This window comes from Aricia agestis, chromosome 4 (assembly GCF_905147365.1).
Source record: "Aricia agestis chromosome 4, ilAriAges1.1, whole genome shotgun sequence".
Classification (NCBI taxonomy): domain Eukaryota; kingdom Metazoa; phylum Arthropoda; class Insecta; order Lepidoptera; family Lycaenidae; genus Aricia; species Aricia agestis.
In genome coordinates this window covers 3,999,460-4,018,746 of record NC_056409.1, presented here as the reverse complement: position 1 = coordinate 4,018,746, position 19,287 = coordinate 3,999,460, and the positions used below count along the sequence as shown (strand labels likewise).

Below are 19,287 nucleotides of genomic sequence, written 5' to 3'. Positions count from 1 at the left end.
TTATATCCTTAAACGAGCAATTCTTGTATATATATATATACTAGCTGTTTGACCGAGCTTTGCTCGGTATTCGATAAAACACGAAAATGACATTTTATAAAAATGATTCCTAGCTAGATCGATTTATCGCCCCCGGAACCCCCTATATACTAAATTTCATGAAAAAAAAAAAAAAAAAAAAAAAAAATATATATATATATATATATATATACAAGAATTGCTCGTTTAAAGATATACTGTTTGTTTTTCAAAATTCTTTATTAATCATAATAATAAGTACACATACAATTGGATTGGCACAATTATACTGAAAACATGCAATTTTTGAACTTACAGGCTGAGCGCACCTCTTAAAGTTAACTGCATGAATTTGTGTAAAGTTTTTATCACACCATTTACAGCACTTCACTTGTTTACATTGTAATTTACACGTAAATGCTTAGTTAGCATTTTACTTTTAGCGCCAAAGGATTCTTAATATACACCTAATACATATAGTAATTGTTACGCAACTTACCCATTACAGGCATACATAATATTTGATTTCATACTTAATAGAAACAATTTAATAATTAACAAATAAACACGGTAGGTTTACTCGTCATTAGATAAAGATATACTAGCTGTTTATATATATATCCGAGATTCCAAATATATATATATATATATATATATATATATATTGGAATCTCGGAATCGGCTCCAACGATTTTCATGAAATTTAGTATATTGGGAGTTTTGGGGGCGATAAATCGATCTAGCTAGGAATCATTTTCAGAAAAAATCTTTTTATTCGTGTTTTATCGATAATCGATAAACCGAAAAATATGACTCTTCCTGACATCTATTGGCGAATAATAATACTATTTTCTAAGCAACTAATTGTTTTAACGACCAGCAGATGGCGTTAATAAGTAACACGAAGTCAATGAGTGTTTGCTATACCTACCGAGCAAAGCTCGGTCATCCAGGTACTGGTTATATTATATCCTATATTATGAGAAGAGACACTATAAATATAAAGTTATTAGATGACGCCCGCAACTCCGTTGCGCCAAAATTCGTTTACGCGCGGAAATTGTACGTTTTTCCGTAATAAAAAGTGTCCTATGTCCTTTCCCGGGACTCAAAGTATCTCCATGCCAAATTTCAGCAAAATCGGTTCAGCGGTTTGGGCGTAAAGAGGTAACAGACAGACACACTTTCGCATTTATAATATTAGTATGGAATATGGACATGGGCGTACCGAGGGGGGGGGCAGGGGGGGGCAGCTGCCCCCCCCCTGGATCATGTTGACGTCCCTACTAAGTATATTATCTAGTACTTTCATCTATAAAAATAACGAATTTTTGCCATTTGTTTGCAATACAATTAAAAATTATTAATTTTTTATTCTTTATAAACACCAACCAAACTTATAAAAAATCTGATTTGCCCCCCCCCTGGCCCAGAATCTGCGTAATTTGCCCCCCCCTGGCCCAGAACCTGGGTAATTTGCCCCCCCCTGGCCCAGAACCTGGGTACGCCCATGAATATGGATAATTACAGCCTCATAAGATGCTTAACCACAACGAAATTTCAGAGTTCCATTTAAGAAAATTAGCGCTCAGTGCAAACGTAATATGAAGCGGAAGTATGTCAAGTTTGGGTTGTCTTCGTGTGGAACGGCGTAATATATGTATGAGTATGACGTATACTTAATATGAATAGAAACAAACAAATTATGTTTCACGTGCCGGGGCGTAAACTCAATTGAAATTGAAATTGTTTTATACAAAATCACATTTACGCAGTATTCACAAGTAAACACAATCTATTTTATTTTTTTGAACTAGGTATTTGAAAGCGGTTCTTACAGATATTTTAGGTTAGATTTTTGATTAGTCTCGCTACAAAAGTTATAGTATATTGTAATGAATTTACATAATAACATTCATATTATTATATAGTGCCGCCTGCAATTCCGTTGCGTGAATATTGCGTTATTCACGCAAGAACCGTACATTTTTCCACGACACTATTCTTTGTACTTTCCCGTCTTTCAAAATATCTACATACAAAATTTCAGTAAAATCGGTTCAGCGAGATAAACACAAATCACTAAAGTCTATCGCGGGAAACGATATAATGTTAGAATTGATTAACAAATAACATGTAGAAACTAATAAAGAACCTACTCCTACATTGTAAGTCGGTTAGAAAAACTCAAAGCAATGATAAAACTTTGAGGAAAATGTGTGAGTAATCGTTCTGACTCGCCTCGTGTCCTTGACAAGGAGTGATAAAATTGTTTAATTACTGTATTAACATCTGAGAGCCAGTCCACACGGCACGTTGCGTCAGCGTTGCGTCGACGCAGCGCTGCCGTTGCGTTGTTTTACATACAAATAACCAAGGTGTTCACACGGCGCGCTGCGTCATCGCAACGCACACATGACGGACAGCAGCCCCCGAGACGAAGGGGGAGTGGGGTGTTAACGTAAAGACTGCTTCGTAATAACGCTGCGATGACGCAGCGCCCGTATGGCCGGCTATGCGTCAAACGGCAGCGCTGTGTCGACGCAACGCTAACGCAACGCGCCGCGTGGACTGCTCTTACCTTTTATTAGAAGTCGAGTATTTTATGCTCCGCTAAGCTTTATTACTAAACGAGAGAAAAACGACTAAATTCTCGTATCTACATTGATTATATTAGGTTGGGGAAAAAGTTTCTTCGCATTCATAAAAATTCAAAAGGTTTTTTTGAAAAGTTTATTTACAATTGGCTTAAGTATATACATATAGGTGCCATTTTGTTCGATAACTTTTTGCCATCTTGTTGGTAGGGACATGATGCTATAAAAATTGTTGGGCTTCTGATGAAAAAACCGCGACAAGTGGTTTTGGCAGTCCTCTTGCGATGTCAACCTGACACTGCCTAAGGAATTCTGCAGCGACCGAAACAGGTAGAAATCTGAAAGTGCAAGGTCAGGACTATACGACAGATGCACCTCCCAGCCAAACTCCCGTAATTTTTGCTGAGTGGCTAAAGATATGTGAGGTCTAGTGTTATCATGGTGAAAAACCACACCCCTTATGTTGATTAATTTCGGCCGCTTTCTCTCAACTTCTTGTTTTAATCTCATCAGTAATTGTTGGCAGTGCAGTTCAAAATCGATGGTCCTGCCTGGCGATAACAGCTCATAATGACTAATGCCCTTCCAATCCCACCACACACACAGCATCACCTTGTTGCGAGTTAACCCGGTTTTCGCCACAGTCTGTGAAGCCGGGCCGGCCTTTGACCACGATCTTTTTCGCACGTTCTTGTCGTACGTGATCCACTTTTCATCACCAGTTATCAGCTTCTTCAAAGATGGTTCGGTTTCATTACGTCGTAATAAAGAATCACATATGAGTACACGGTTTATTAAGTTTATTTCAGTGAGCTCATAAGGCACCCAAATATCGAGTTTTTTGTATACCCAGCTTTTTTCAAATGCGCCAAAACCGTTTTATCAATCCCCATTTCTTCAGCTACAACGTAACTACTACTGATAATGGAGGTCAGTGGCAACTACTAATATGCCGATGTTGCTCCACTTTTTCAAAAATAGCATCAGTTTTGACCGTAACTTGAGCGACGTGCATCTTTGATATCAGAATTTCCGGGTTGAAAACGCATAAACCAAATTTGCGCTACTCTCACAGTCCATAAACATCACAAATTTTTTTCGCGGCATGTGTTGCATTTTTACCTTTTTTGTGATATGTAATAAAAAACGTAAGTCACAACCATAAAGTTAATATACCTAGCGGAATAGAGCAACAATCTCGAGCTGTCAAATGAAACCGAAATTGGTTTCATCTGTGTGTAAAAATATGTGTACGTATACACTTACACAAGCATGATTGAACATAATTTCTATAAGATTAAATTGTCAACGTGTGGCACGTGCCTACTGGACGTCAAAAAAAGAGTGCTGCTGTCATGTATCACACATCTCTTTTTACCACGCAGTGTCACTGATAGTGACATCTCTCATGTTCATGCCTTTGTTTCTCGATTCCGCTAGGTATATTAACTTTATGGTCACAACGCAATACCCTATCCCTCAATATCAACCCTAGACGGACAATAATATTCTATTGACCGTCTAGGGTTGATATTGAACATCGCGCGCCTTCAATCTAATTAGCTGTGTCATTTGTCTACACTATGCACTTTCCAACAACGACCCAACGTAGCACCGACGTAGCCGGCGCGTAGACCCAACGTAGCCGGCGCGTAGACCCAACGTAGCACCGACGTAGCCGGCGCGTAGACCCAACGTAGCACCGACGTAGCCGGCGCGTAGACCCAACGTAGCACCGACGTAGCCGGACGTAGACCCAAAGTAGCACCGACGTAGCCAGCGCGTAGACCCAACCTAGACCCGACGTAGCACCAACGTAGCTGGCACGTAGACCGTAACCGCATGGGCTCCAGATAAGCGTGGATTAAACATCATGTTATATCTCTCGAATAATCGGGTTTCACACTCTCAGAGAAAAAAAACATTGTCAATACCAACTTCGAGTAACATTTGAGTGTACTCAACTTGTAGGTAATTCAGATTATATTATTACCTTTTAATTATGTATTAGTTCAAAAGTTTGAAAGAGTCCACCAGTCATCCGTAATAAGCCGCCACTCAGGGACGATAAAATCAATGTATGTCGTTATTGATGGCAAGACGACCTTAAGATAATTAAACTTGGGGGGCTCTCGCGTTTTGAGTTATTACAGACTTGAGACATCTCCTTGAAAGGAGTCTATTGTGGAAGATATTAGTTCGTAAGGATTATAGAGGTCAAGAATTTATCTCAGTACCATTTATTCTTCAAAGCTTCGAACTCTTATCACTTTTGTGCTACTTATTAATAAAGAAGTCGGTTAAAATCAACGAGCTTGCTTGCAGTAATCTTATATCTTTAAACGAGCAATTCTTGTATATATGAACAGTGTGTAAAAAAAATAAGTGATAATACTTTAGGGTGTGTACGTGTTCCTTATAGAGAGTTCACTGTGAAAGTAGCAGCGCTGAAAGACCAAATTTTTTTTTCACTTTTGTATGGGGAAACTCGTGACGCTCGGGCCCTTGCCCATACAAAACTGAAAAAAAATTTGGTCTTTCAGCGCTGCTACTTTCACAGTGAACTCTCTTCAAGGAACATGTTCACACCCTAAAGTATTATCACTTATTTTTGTTACAACCTGTATATATTATACAAGGTGCAATTAAGCCTACCTGCCGATGAGAAATGCATTCCTAGACTTCATAGTTATGTCTATTGTGACTTCATTGTCAATCACGATTCGCGGTATATATGTCGCAGTCAGATTGTATATTTAGCCGTATTACATTACGGCTAAATATACAAAAATATGTCTAATGCCAATATTTTATTTAGCTAGTAAGTAACTATCATAATTATATTTGATTGGTAAGGAATATCGTGAAAACAATCAAGAAATATCTATTAGATTTTTCTAATAAGTAAAATTGATTTTCATTTTCAACATTGTTTTATTTTGCAATCATGGTCAGTGGTCACCCAGCACCCTATAACGTTGGTAGGAGTACGATGCGACTAAACGTGGGCCGCTTTATTGAAAAACGTATCGCAATTACAATTCGGCTAAACGTCGACACGCCGCATTACAAAACGGCGCTGTTTTTTTTAAAACGGCTAGCCGTAATGTGTTACGGCTAAATATAAAATCCGCCTGCGACATATGTCATATACAAAATGCTGCAATATGACATATTTTTTGACAAGGGGTCAATAATCGCTACCGTCTCAATTGGCCGGGAACACAATACACGTCAAAAGCACTCTCTCTGCATTAACTCTCACAACAACGGATGACACGAATGACAACAGGTCAGATGAAGGACTTTAATTGTAAGATGATCCAAGCGTCGTCGGAATGGCATGCACCCTTTTCGATGCATGGATCATATTTCCATAATAGAATATCATAGATCCCAACGCACAACGTGTAAACAATAGGGTTTTGTTATTCTGTCTAGACTAGAAATCTAAGGTTGCGTGAACGAGCGGTTTGACCGCTACATCGCAAGATTGTAATTTGTAGGTAAATAATATTAATATATATGGACACTTCACACCACGTCAGTCTGGCCCCGTGCTAAGTACCTGAAGGACTTGTGTTACGGGTACCAGACAACGGAAATATATTTAATACTTTTATACTATACATATATTTAAGATTTTTATTATATTATACACATATTTAATACACATCCTGACCCAGGAACTTTGAAAAATTTTTGTTCCGTCGGCGGGATTCGAACCCGCGACCCCCGGCTTGAGTTACCGATAGCCCACCAACTGAGCCACAGAGATCGTCGAAATAATAAAATATATTAATATAGCGGTTGCGCCGCTGTTTAAATAAATCGTTACATATTATACAATTGGCGGTTTGGCGGCTACGCTCCTAGATACCAAGCAATTAAATTGCTTAGGATTTTGGAGCGTAGAGGCCAAACCGCTTGTACTCACGGACGCATATAAATCGAACCTTACCTCAGACAAAAGCCGAGCTCTAAACTGGAACTGGTCTACACATGCCTACATGTCGTAACAATAAAATAATCGCAATAAAATCCATGCGGGTGACACCTTTACTTAAACGAGGCCCACGTCCTCGACTGAGCCCGGCTTAACGAGCGTTATTTTGACAAATCAGGATAATACATTTCACATTGTAATCTCCTGAATTAGACCCTATATTACGAGAATCGTGTCAAATACTGATGATACAATTTTGTGTACGCTTGCCCGTACACTATGTAATCTCCAAAAAAAATTGCCAGACAAAAAAATCGGTGGGAAGGTACCGAAAACAATTATTGTTGAAACGGTTAAATTTCGTATGTAAATTCGCGGCGAAACTGACCGGCCTGCCCCGCCCATTCGTCTGCAAAGCGGCTTATGCAGCTGAAGCCACATGACCGATTTGGTCACCAGCTCTCCGTCGATTAAGATTTTGTCAAATCTAATGGTGAATAAGTAAAAAGTTTTTTCTTGTTTTGAATAAAATATATTTTTGGTATTATACATTTAAAGCTGCATACAGAGATCAGTCGACAGACAATAACAGTAAATAATCTCGTAAAACACATAACAAAAATATAACTTACAAAGTAATCATAAAAAACATTAACTTATTACTACATAATCTTAATCAGATCTTTATATCTTATAAATAATTATTTAATGTGTCAATAACACTGGTTGATTTCTTGGATGTGACCTTTGATCACTATATTTTTTTCTTAACATCAGCTGTTTTGCAAAAAAATATTCCTAGTTGGAATGTTTATTATCTAAACAATTTATATTATTACCAATATGGCAGGCCATTTTTTGTTTAGACATATACAAAAGTAAAACGTCGACTTATTGATGTCGCCGGTTGATATTTCGTCACAAAATCGCTGAATAATATTTGAATCTACAGTCACAGAAAACATAGACGTAGGATGAGCGAGACGGCAGAAGTGCCAATGAAGTAACAAGTGCTGACGTTTGATCTTAAAAGAGAGCATCGGCTGAACGAGCAGGACAGCACTAGGCGTGGTGGCGGAATGAGCGGGACAGCATTATGAAGAGTCGAGGGAGGCGTGTCGGCCGGCGGAACGGCGGTAGTGGGCGGCGAGCACGTCCAGCAGGCGGTACAGGACGTCGCGCGTCACCGCCGCCTGCGATACCGACTGCAAGGCCAGCCGCACCCCCGCCTCCACGTCGCACACGCACTCTGAAACCATACAATACAATTTGCTAAGATCTGGTAGCAAGTATCAATTTAATAACCTATCGTCACTAATATTTCACTCGCTTAGTAAATTTAAGATTGAAATATATACATGTAAACAGAAGAGTAGCAATAGGTCCTTGTAATGAACGAATTGCTATAATATGCGACACGAACAGACAATCTTAACTTCTGAAAATTAATAGGAACGACCTGTTCATTGCATGTTCCTTCACTTGCCTCGTCAGCAGTACAGTTGTGTTTGTTTTGCGACAGGGTCCAAAACACTTTACTGACATTTCTAGACATTTACCCTCTTCCTTTCTTATCAATAGGGAAAATAAATGTTTGTCAATTCATAACCAAGAAAATCAGAATATTATGTACGCAATTCGTACCGGGTATAGGTATGCGCTGTGCGAGCAGGCGCGCCGAGGCGTCGATGTCTGCGGGCGGGAGGGGGCGGTTGGGGGGAGGGGCGTCGTTATGCTGCTGGAAGTAGAGGAACACCTGCGCGCGCAGCCACGACGCCGCTGCGCGCAGCCAGCCCCGCACCAGGGTTTCGACTGCGTCTGCGCATAATATAGTTTAATACGCTTAGCGAATAATAGGGATGACGTCGTCAGAATTTCTGAATAAATTAGAAAAAATACGGTAAAAATAAGTTTGTACAACGTTTTGTTATGAAACCACTTTCATAAGCGCAATATTTAACATAGCTTTCGAAATAAGTCTTCCCTAGACGCCTACAAACTACAAACTGTAGGTAGGTAGCAGTATGTATAGAGCGTTTTGGGAAGGCCTATTTTATGTGATTTGGGATACCTTGGAGAGTTTTTAGGTTAACAGAGGCATTTCACCGATGTTTTTTATTTTCGAGGGTCTTTTAATTACCAGCAAGAAAAAATCTTCAATGCTATTGTAGCTACAGCTCGTCAAGGCTTTAAATGAACGTGGCCAAAAAAAAAGGAACTAATGCTGCCATCATACAAAAACGTCATTTTTGACAGTTCTCCTTTACCAGCAGCCGGCAGTCCACGTTCATTTAAAGCCTTGTCGCACTTTATTTAAGTTAATTGATGTGTTGATCGATGTTTGAAAAGTGATGGTACCTCCGACCAGCAGCGTAGCGGCGCGGAAGGCGAGGTGTGAGTGCAGCATCCCGCCCGCCACCAGCAACTCGCCCAGCGCCGCCCACCGCGCGCCGGCAGTCGCACACCACTCCTCTGGAATACATACTCATACATTTACGTGGGAGAGCTATGTTTCGGCACGGGTCGGGCCGGCTCGACCGGAGAAATACCACGTTCTCACATAAACCGGCGAGAAACAGCGCTTGCGCTGTGTTTCGCCGAGTGAGTGAGTTTACCGGAGGCCCAATCCCCTACCCTATTCCCTTCCCTACTCTCCCGTATTCCCTTCCCTCCCCTACCCTCCAATATTACCCTATTCTCTCTTAAAAGGCCGGCAACGCACTTGCAGCTCTTCTGATGCTGCGAGTGTCCATGGGCGACGGAAGTTGCTTTTCATCAGGTGACCCGTTTGCTCGTTTGCCCCCTTATTTCTTAAAAAAAATACAGATAAAAGCTGATCTTTTATATTTACTAATAATTAGTAATTACTAATAGGCATGACGATAAATTTTTCTGGTTGGTAAGTAAAGGACCATTCAAAAATAGAAACATTGATGAAAAAAGGACTCTGATAGCTTAAAAACTCTCCGAAATATCACAATTCAAAGCTCACATAAAATAGATTTTCCCAAAACGCTCCAAACAAAATGATAGCTAACTATGACGTCACGCCTAGCTAGATTGTACGCATCGCAGAAAGATTTTGTTCGATAGCTATGTTAAATATTGCGTTTATGAAAGTGGTTTCATAAGAAAAAAAATTATAAATTGCATAAATTATCGTAAAATTGAGAAATTTTATTTAAAAAAAATCGACTTTACTATCCAACTTTGAAGGCTCATAAGTTATAACAAAAAAGATACATAAGTTATGAAGCAAAAATTTTGGGAATACATATTTTCTAACGTTGTGTCTTTATTTTATTAGGAAAAATAGTTAATCATCATCCCTATTGTAAACATTACAACTAGTAAAATCATACCGAAAATTTAACGATAAAGGTAGGTAAGGTTAAAGTTAGCCTTAACTATAACCATAACTTTTACCATAACTTTATTTAACCACGCCTCTGGTGCATCCCACCCTTATTGTAGGTGCACTATACCTTTAGGGGCATTCGCTGGCAGGATCGCGGTTGTGTATCCCGCGTATCCCGTGGCTCTGCCTAAAGCGAAAAGTAGGAACACTCGTTGGGGTTTTAGTGCGTATGCCCGGGCGCGGCCTTCACCGCCCCGGTAGCGATCCCCAGACCGCCGGGAATGCATTTCCCCAACAATAAAAAAGGGTCACTGACTACGAGTAAAAAATGCATACAACACTTGTATGTATATTACGTATACATTAATAACTTTCTCCAATACACTATTTTAAGAAATCACTACGTCTACCTTTGAGTCGTTTCTTTTTGTCAATTGTGCTGTTACAATGTATGCAAACCCTGTATGCAAAAAAATATTAGATTAAAAAGTGAAAAAAAAAACCAAACTGACCGAGGTCCTCGGGGTGTGCCGGGGGCGGTGGGGGTGGCGCGGGGGGCGTCATGTGCAGCGAGTCGAGCGCCGCGTCCACGTGTGACAACGCCGCGCGCGCGCTCACCAGACGACTGACTGCCGCGCCCACCTGTCACGACAGCGATTAATATCTAATATATAAAATTCTCGTGTTACGGTGTGCGTAATTGAACTCCTCTGAAACGGCTCGGCCAATTTTCGTGAATCTTAGCGAGCATATCGGTTCAGTATCAGTTTTAAATATTAAAGGAAACAAAGGGACATAGAGAGAGAGAAAGCGACTTTGTTTTATACTATTTAGTGATTATGCCGACTTTTTACAAGCTCACACATTATAATCAAGTCTAGTATTTCTCGTCAACCAGCGCTTTAACCTTATAAAAAATAACCTGCGTGGTCTAAGCTTAATTTTTTTTGTACTTGGCGCGGAAATCGAAAAAATACGAAATAAGCTATTTACCACTTGGCTATTGAGCCTCAATGATATGACTTAAACAGCACTCTACAGGGTGTAACAAAACTAAGTGATAATACTTTAAAATAGCAGCGCTGTAAGACCAAAATTTTGTCCACTTTTGTATGGGGAAACGCGCGACGCTTGCCCATACAAAAGTGGAAAAAAATGTTTTTACAGCGCTGCTATTTTCACAGGGAACTCTACAAAGAACACAATATACACACCCTTAAATATTATCACTTAGTTTTTGACTAACACCGAGATCGGCGGCGCTGCACAAGTACGTCTAGGCGCCGGCGACGCCCCGCCCTCCCCCTCGCCCTCCTCCGCGCCCACCGCCGTCTTCAACGAGCACCACACTATACTCACACCGAGGTCGGCGGCGCTGCACACGTATGTCCAGTCGTGGCGCGGCGCCGGCGACGCCCCGCCCTCCCCCTCGCCCTCCTCCGCGCCCACCGCCGTCTTCAGCGAGCACCACACTATACTCACACCGAGGTCGGCGGCGCTGCACACGTACGTCCAGTCGTGGCGCGGCGCCAGCGACGCCCCGCCCTCCCTCTCGCCCTCCTCCGCGCCCACCGCCGTCTTCAGCGAGCACCACACTATACTCACACCGAGGTCGGCGGCGCTGCACACATACGTCCAGTCGCGGCGCGGCGCCGGCGACGCCCCGCCCTCCCCCTCGCCCTCCTCCGCGCCCACCGCCGTCTTCAGCGAGTTGAACACGCCCGTCACCGTGCGTTGAAACAACCTATTAGACATGATTTTTTGTATTTACCACATATATTGTAGTTTGAAATTAAGTTAATAATTCGTTTTCCACCGACTCACGGATAAATAGGAATAATTTCGAGGGGGTGAGCAAAGAGAAAATTACCGAATTTCTGCCTGCTGTAAATGCATTTAACATTTCTAAAAACATTATCGATTATTGGTAAGTAAGTGCATATATTGCAAAATAGTACCTGTCGAGCCGCTGCATGTTGTTGCTGGTCTGTCCGGGGGACGTGCTGCGCTCTGAATTCATGTCGTACTCGTCTGCGATAGCCAAAAAAATATTTTTTAATGTATTTATTGAAAGAAATCTAATATTATGATTTTAATCATACATTTCAAACACGCAAAAGCTAGATGCGGTGCAATAGAACAAGATAGCTATATAACTATGCTCTCGTCGACAAAGCAATAAAAGGTGATACGCACCAGCGAGCGCGGCGGGGTCGAGCGGGCGCGAGGAGGCGTGGTGCAGCGTGCGACCGCGCGTCTCCACCGCCCCCTCCCACCACACCTCCTCCCTGAAACACAAAGTAAATAGCCTCTTGAAGTTAATTAATGACTAAATTGTATTTCATGAGATGTAATAATAATGTCATTTTTTCGTTTGAATTAAAAGGATTGGACTATTGTTTTTATCTATAATGGCAGGCCAGCAACGCACATACACCATAAGCGATCCGCCTATGCGTTTGTCTATGTCAATAAACTATATTATATTTTAAAAAATACAATTCTGACCTAGGCGGCGCCTGCGCCTCCTGCAGCAGCGAGCGCAGCTTGGCGATGCTGGTGGACAGGTCCGCGGCCTCCTCGTACTCGGGTTCCGGGGACTCGCTCGGCTCGCCCGCCCCCACTACCCCTGGCAACGCCCCCACCGCCCCCGGCGCCGCCCCCATCGTGTCCTGTGACGTCACGCGGTGCTGCTTCACTAGGAGGTGGATGCCGTTGCCGTTTTCCTCTGAATAACATTATAATACTCTGTTACCTAAACTATTACTATTAAAACACTGATAGTGTGTGATTGATGACATTTAATCTGTTATTTAAGTGTCTAACCACACTAGGCCGAAAATACGCGGCCGAAGTTCGGTATCATGTAATTTCGGCATGGTGTGTCATCACTCATCAGTAATTTAAAATATGTACATTGCAGGCGTGATCATGCGCAACTTCGGAGCAGTTCTTGTTTATGTGTTATAGTGCAGTACCTCGAGCGGGTATGTTGATGGCACCGTCGACCTCGGGGCGGCGCGCGCGCGACAGCTCCGGCGACACCGTCTCCGCCCGCCGCTCGCGAGCGTTGCCAGACTTCTCCTACAGATAGTCGACGGATCAATGTATGAATTACATGCTCTGTGACCGTTCTATAGCAAGTATTAATTGTGTTTATTACAAACCATAACATATTTAGTTAATTTATGTAAAGATTATACATATTTAAAAAAAAAAATTGTATTTTTTTTTTTTGGTTAAGAGGTTCGTAATTTTTAACCGACTGCCAGGAACGGTTATTAATCGACTTTCCTGTATACCTGCGGGTCGTCGCTCAGGCCTGTGAACCTCAGTCCCTTCTTGAGCCCCGCGATGCCCTTGTCCAGTAGGCCTTCCATCATGCCCGCCGCCTCATCCTACACAACACATACTATCACAATAATATTTTACACATACATAATCCATACTAATATTATAAATATGTGAGTACATTAAATACATAACATTATAAATCAGAACTTATTTGAGTTCTTGCAGACTGCAGACTTTATATTGACCGTCTTAGTATCGGTCGATAGAAAGTCTGGTCTGCAAGAACTTTACATTTTCTCTAACCAACTGAGCCACATAGGTCTTTGACGAGGTCAAAGAGGTCTGTGGCTCAGTTGGTGGGCTGTTGTTAGCTCAAGCCGGGGGTCGCGGGTTCGAATCCCGCCGACGGAACAAAAAGTTTTCACTGTTGCTGGGTCATGGATGTGTATTAAACATGTGTATCATAATAATATAATAAATATCTTAAATATATAGTATAGTATACGCACACGCATAGATATTATATTATTATATTATAAAAATATAGTTACAACCATACCCTACTTTAGGCCTTGTTATTAATAATTGTATTACAGGAAATATTTAGACATTGTGTAAGCGTCATCATGCAACATGCGTAACATTAACACATAGTGACACTATTTGCTTGTGGACGTCTTCAATTAGTTACAAAGGGGACCATTGAAGGAGGAAAATGTCTAGAAATCCTACCCATACCTGGATAATATGTCAACCAATACATACACCCAACCAACCAATAACAAACATCACATAGATTATGACTAGAGATCGAAAATTCCGGCGCTTGTATGCCGAAACTTAACAAAAAGTCGACGAAAGAATTATGTGAATACGCCTTTTAACCAACAATTTTCTAAGATGTCTGTCCGTCTGGCTGTCTCCAGGCTGTATCTCAAGAACCACTATATATAGACTTCTGAAATTTTCACAGATTGTGTATATTGTTGCTGTAACAACAAATACTAAAAACCAAATAAATTAAGTATTGGGGGGTTCCCATACAACAAACGTGATTTTTTTGCCATTTTTGCTCGATATCAATAACGGCCAAAACACTTGAAATGTTCACAAAACACTTAGTTGTACTTATACTTTAATAACAAAAACAAATACTAAAAATCAAATAAATTAAGTATTTATGGGGGGCTCCCATACAACAAACGTGATTTTTTTTGCCATTTTTGCTCTAACTAAATACAACATACAAAAAACAATTTTTGGGGTATTTTTGCTTTATAACTGTCTGGAACCCATTGTGCGCGAGTCCGACTCGCACTTGGCCGATTTTTTATATTTATATACTAGTTATTACTAGTATAGAAATATTACTACTATTTTAGCTAATCAATAAATTACGTTAGTATAATGTATTTATACTATTTCCATAATTTTTTTTGTAAAAAAAAAAAAAAAAAACGAACATTAAACTTTGTGAAAATGCTAATGATTTTAGGTAGTAGTAGAAATTTCAAAACGAAAACGTATAGTAGCATACATATTAACTATGTGTACCGAAAGGCATATCCATATTTTTCTTTCGTCATATGAAGTTTAGGTATATAAGCGCCGGAATTGTCGGTCTATAATTATGACATAACATGAATGTTATGAAGCAGTAAATACTAACTTATTTTTTATTATTTTAATGTCGCAGCCAACTGGTTTAAATAGCCGTTGAATCAAACGCTAGCCCTTTGACTGAACAACGCCGTTCAGTCACACGACTATACGTCGTTTCGCCGACTTGTTTACACTAGAGCTAGATGACGCTTGGCTAACTGGTTAAAAAGTAAATTAGCTATGGTGACCATTAGCTTAGTGTTATTATTACACAAGCGTAAAGATAACAAGCAGATTAATTTAATTAATTAATAATAAATTAATTTAAATAATAACACAATTGCAATAAATTTCCTTGTAAATATTAGTTTAAATTTTGATTTACTTGTATGTGCTCACATAATTTCTGTCTCTTTAATAATACTTGTAACGTATATTTACGAAAATTACCTTAATACAATCACAAGACACCGGTCAGTTGACGCCATATTGTAAACCAAAGGCACCTAGCGCCGCGATGGTGAGCGCTGAACTAATTCAATCAAACGGCGGCTTTTGAATCAACTGTAGTGTTGAACGTTTTGTGCGACTTAAATATTCAATTAAAAAGCTAGACGTGTGGTTGAATGGCGTTGTTCAGTTAAAGGGCTAGCTGTTTGATTGAACGGCTATTTAAACCAGTTGGCTGCGACATTAATACTGTATAGAACAAAGTTTGTAACATAAAATCTACATTCGAAAAATTGAGCTTAATAACATCCATGTATCAACCAATTACATCAAAGTCAAGAGTTGCTCACACACTCACTTGCTGTTGCGCTGAGCTGAGAAGCAATAGATCATTAGGTAGCAGTCCCTTGTTGTGGCATTTGCTTAAAAAAATAAATTAAAAAGTAAAGCTAAAGCGGATAGATCGTGCAAGAGACATACACCAGAATGGTTGCAGGGCACATCTACGTGTTTTGGGACCTGTAGGTCTCCGATCTTGGTCTTAGCCTGGTGCACAGTTGACTGTATGTCTTTGAGGAGCGCATCTCCGGGTTTCGGACTCGATTCCTTCTTCATTTCTTTCTGTGGTTCTAAATCCACGAGATCTATGGTATCCTCCTCACCTAAAACAAAAGACACAAGTTCTAGTACCTATCACCTAAACTGCTATAAAATTTCTTAGTAATGTATATAAATAGTATTTTTATGTGAAAGGTCAAATTGCAACTAAAATTACTTTAACATTTTAATTTATCCATCTAATGAAATATTTTAATGTTTTTTTTTTTTTTTTTAATCTTTTTTATTTTACAGAGGCTTTTAACACACAGTGTCAATGTCAGCCTCATAGGTGAACACAGTGTTCCCTACAAAAGGGACAGATCCAAATAATTATAATAAACTGTTTACACATAAGCATCATATTCACAAATATAAATGTCTTACCAAACCATAGAGGTTGTGGGGACACATTTCTGACGTTAGGGCTGTGGTCGGTGTCCTCGTGTCCCCACAGACGGCTCAGTGGGATGTCGTCCAGGCCGGCCAGTAGGTCCTGACCCACGCTGATACACTGAAGGTCCATGTCTGTCTCCCAAGTCTTGACACTCCCTGAAATTTTTTTAAGTTTTTGCTTATAGAAAGTCTAGCAAATCCTTTTTTTTAATTGTGCATGTGGGAGAATGTGAAAGGCACAGATAGACTAGAAGGTAGAAGGACTAAAATAACCTAATATATTAGTCTGGCCCGGCAAGGGCGTCGCCAACCGATGGCGCAAGTTGACCTACTACAATTCATACTTTTCTCATCCTACTTCCTACTAATGTTATAAAGGCGAAAGTTTGTTTGGACGTTGTTTGCATTATATTTGGCAACTTTTTTAGAATCTCTAGGGGGGGGGGCGGGGGCAGCTGCCCCTCCTTGCCCCCCCTGGCGACGCCTTTGTGGCCCGTGCTAAGTACCTGAAGGACTTGTGTAATGTGTTACAGGTACCAGACATCGGAAATATATTTAATACTTTTATACTATACATATATTTAAGATTTTTATTATATGATACACATATTTAATACACATCACGTATTACTATACATATATGTAATTAATATTTTTATTATATATTATACACATCCAGACCTGGGAACATTAAAAACTATTTGTTCCATCGGCGGGATTCAAACCCGCAACCCCTGGCTTGAGCTGCCACTCACTCAACCATTGAGCCACAGAGGTCTTCACAGAGCCAACCAAATGACATAAGTCTGTCAACTGCCTAGGAATCAATTTTCTCGAGTATACAATTAATCTAATTTATTATGAGTATAGCAAAGTACCTTCAATGATTCTATCATATATTTTGACTTCATTTCTTCCTTGTCTCCCTCGTTTTTGCCTCATAATAGCAACTGGCTTATCATCCACAGTTTGTACTGGAACATTATCTTTTACAATTTTGACTTCTGTTTTGACTTCTGTTTTGACTTCTTCTGGTGTGGAACTTTTAACAGGAGGTGGTGGTGTGACATCTGGTGGTGGGGGTGTCAAATTTGAGGCTAGGTCCTTTAGCCCCTCTGGTGGTTCTTTTGTTAACTCTTGTGGCTGTTCTACAGGTTTGTCCTCTTTAACATCCTGTGTTTTATCATCACTTTGTTTTTCTACATTAGTAAGCAACATGAGCAACTTATCATTCAGCCAGGCCGGGTCAGACAGTTCTGTTTCAATGAAATTGTCAAGCTTCTTTGCAAGAATACGTACGAGCAGCTCGGAGTGTGGAGTGTCCCAAAGTTCCCACGGCACGAGCTCCTTCATGACAATACGTAGGATGTTGATGCAGTGGTCCGCAGAGGTTTGCTTCTTTGTCTTCTCATAAGTTATGGACACTGGATGTGATTTCTTGTACAATGTCTCTATGGAATTGTTCGGAAACTTCTCATGTCTCTTCAGTGCTTTCCTATATTCCTTCAAGTGACTTGTTAGTACTGCACATATGTCTACAAATATCTCCTGAGAGTCTATTTTGTCACATATCTGTAATGAAAGAAAAAACAATTAATGAGATGCTAGATGAAAGAATGCCAAAAATAAATTCTACAAAGCATAATAATAAAAAAAATGTAAAAATTTATTTTAATACTGTAAGACTGTTGTAAAAATTAATATATAAAGTACCTTGAAAGCTTTGCTTATCATCTGATCTAGCATCTGCTTGCAGGCAAACGGAAATCCAATCTCCTGGGAGATGTAAGGCACGTACCACGACGACACCAGCTTCTTCTCCAGCACGGTGGATATCACGCTCAGCTCGTTGGTATCGTACTCCTTACACTCGACCACACTCGAGGCCTCGGGTACTTGAGGCAACACATTCTTAAGAAACGACAGAAACGGGTATGTCGCAACGGTACCTTCGATGTCGTACTTCAGCGGTTTGTTCAACTGAAGCATCCACTGAATGCAATTGAAGCTCAATGAAATGGACAACACAATTACGATAACTATGTAACTCACGAACCAGAAACCGGTTATAGGTGATATATCGGTAACATAGTTTAGAAATATTCCTACAACTGAGATACAAGATGACGCTATAGTCACAATTTCAAGCAAATTTCTATTTGATAACATTTTTATGGTTTTAAATAGCAAAATAACAATTTATTTGGAAAAATTTAAATGTTTCATGTTTGTATTGATTTCTTCATTTGACATTTCTGTTTTGAGTTTTGACTGTGTTTTGACATAGTAAAAGGAGGGGAAGTAGGTTAACTCCGGCCCAATCCGAGACATAATTACCTTCTGTCAGGGCTGTCAACTGGCGGCGGCGCGGCGGCGCGGCGGCGCGCGGCTGGGTGGTGTGGGAGCGGCTGTCCGCGCTTCGTTCGCAACCGCATGAACAGCGGCAACGTCGCGGTCTCCCGACTTTTAATAATAAGACGTGACTCTTGATTGTGCATATTTCGGCCATTTTCGTGCACATTTGCATGCATATTTCGGCACTTTGATCGTGCATAATATGTATAATCCGATGTTATATCCGATAAATAGTTGGCCAAGTGCAAGTCGGACTCGCGCACGTAGGTTTCCCTACCATTAAAGAACAAAATTAGGCCAAAAATCGTGTTTTTTGAATGGGAGCCCCCCTTAATTTTTTTATTTTATTTTAATATTTTTATTACATATTAAATTACACATATAATTAAGGAATTTGAGAAAAAATCAAGTACCTACCTATTGTCATTATTGATATAGAGCAAACAAGGGAAAAAATCACGTTTATTGTATGAGATATATATATATATATATATATATATATATATATATATATATATATATATATATATATATATATATATACACACTACACTTATCTTGGGATCAGACAGCGACGTGGGGGACTCCAGCTCCTCAAGTCTCCGTGATCTACCGGACAGGCGTAGGGTCGACGGCCAGCTGTTGGTGCCGAGGTGTTTGGGACCCCGTCGGTG

The 19,287-nt window shown here is 40.2% G+C and overlaps 1 protein-coding gene across 2 annotated transcripts; it reads right to left on the bottom strand.

The window, feature by feature from the left end:
• Positions 1–7,124: 7,124 nt before the first annotated feature.
• Positions 7,125–18,458, bottom strand: LOC121726350. Of its 2 annotated transcripts, none has more exons than XM_042113674.1 (14): positions 17,972–18,458; positions 17,137–17,830; positions 16,250–16,414; positions 15,785–15,927; positions 13,222–13,317; positions 12,898–13,003; positions 12,428–12,647; positions 12,116–12,207; positions 11,878–11,950; positions 11,525–11,663; positions 10,432–10,561; positions 8,920–9,033; positions 8,206–8,379; positions 7,125–7,810 (listed from the first exon to the last, which is right to left on the bottom strand). In XM_042113674.1, the coding sequence occupies exons 1-14, from the start codon at positions 18,425–18,427 to the stop codon at positions 7,656–7,658; spliced, it is 2,757 nt and encodes a 918-aa protein (XP_041969608.1). In that variant the 5' UTR covers positions 18,428–18,458; the 3' UTR covers positions 7,125–7,655. The 2 variants fall into 2 exon arrangements, with proteins under 2 accessions (XP_041969608.1, XP_041969607.1); XM_042113673.1 differs by having other exon boundaries at positions 7,127–7,810; positions 15,746–15,927.
• Between the last annotated feature and the right edge of the window lie 829 nt (positions 18,459–19,287).

Coding starts and splice junctions, on each gene's coding strand:
- LOC121726350 (XM_042113673.1), bottom strand. CDS start 18,427: ATGTTATCAAATAGAAATTTGCTTGAAATTGTGACTATAGCGTCATCT. Junction 9,034..10,431: donor GGCACACCCCGAGGACCTCG/GTCAGTTTGGTT, acceptor TATGTATTCCAG/AGGAGTGGTGTGCGACTGCC. Junction 8,380..8,919: donor CGCTACGCTGCTGGTCGGAG/GTACCATCACTT, acceptor TATTATGCGCAG/ACGCAGTCGAAACCCTGGTG.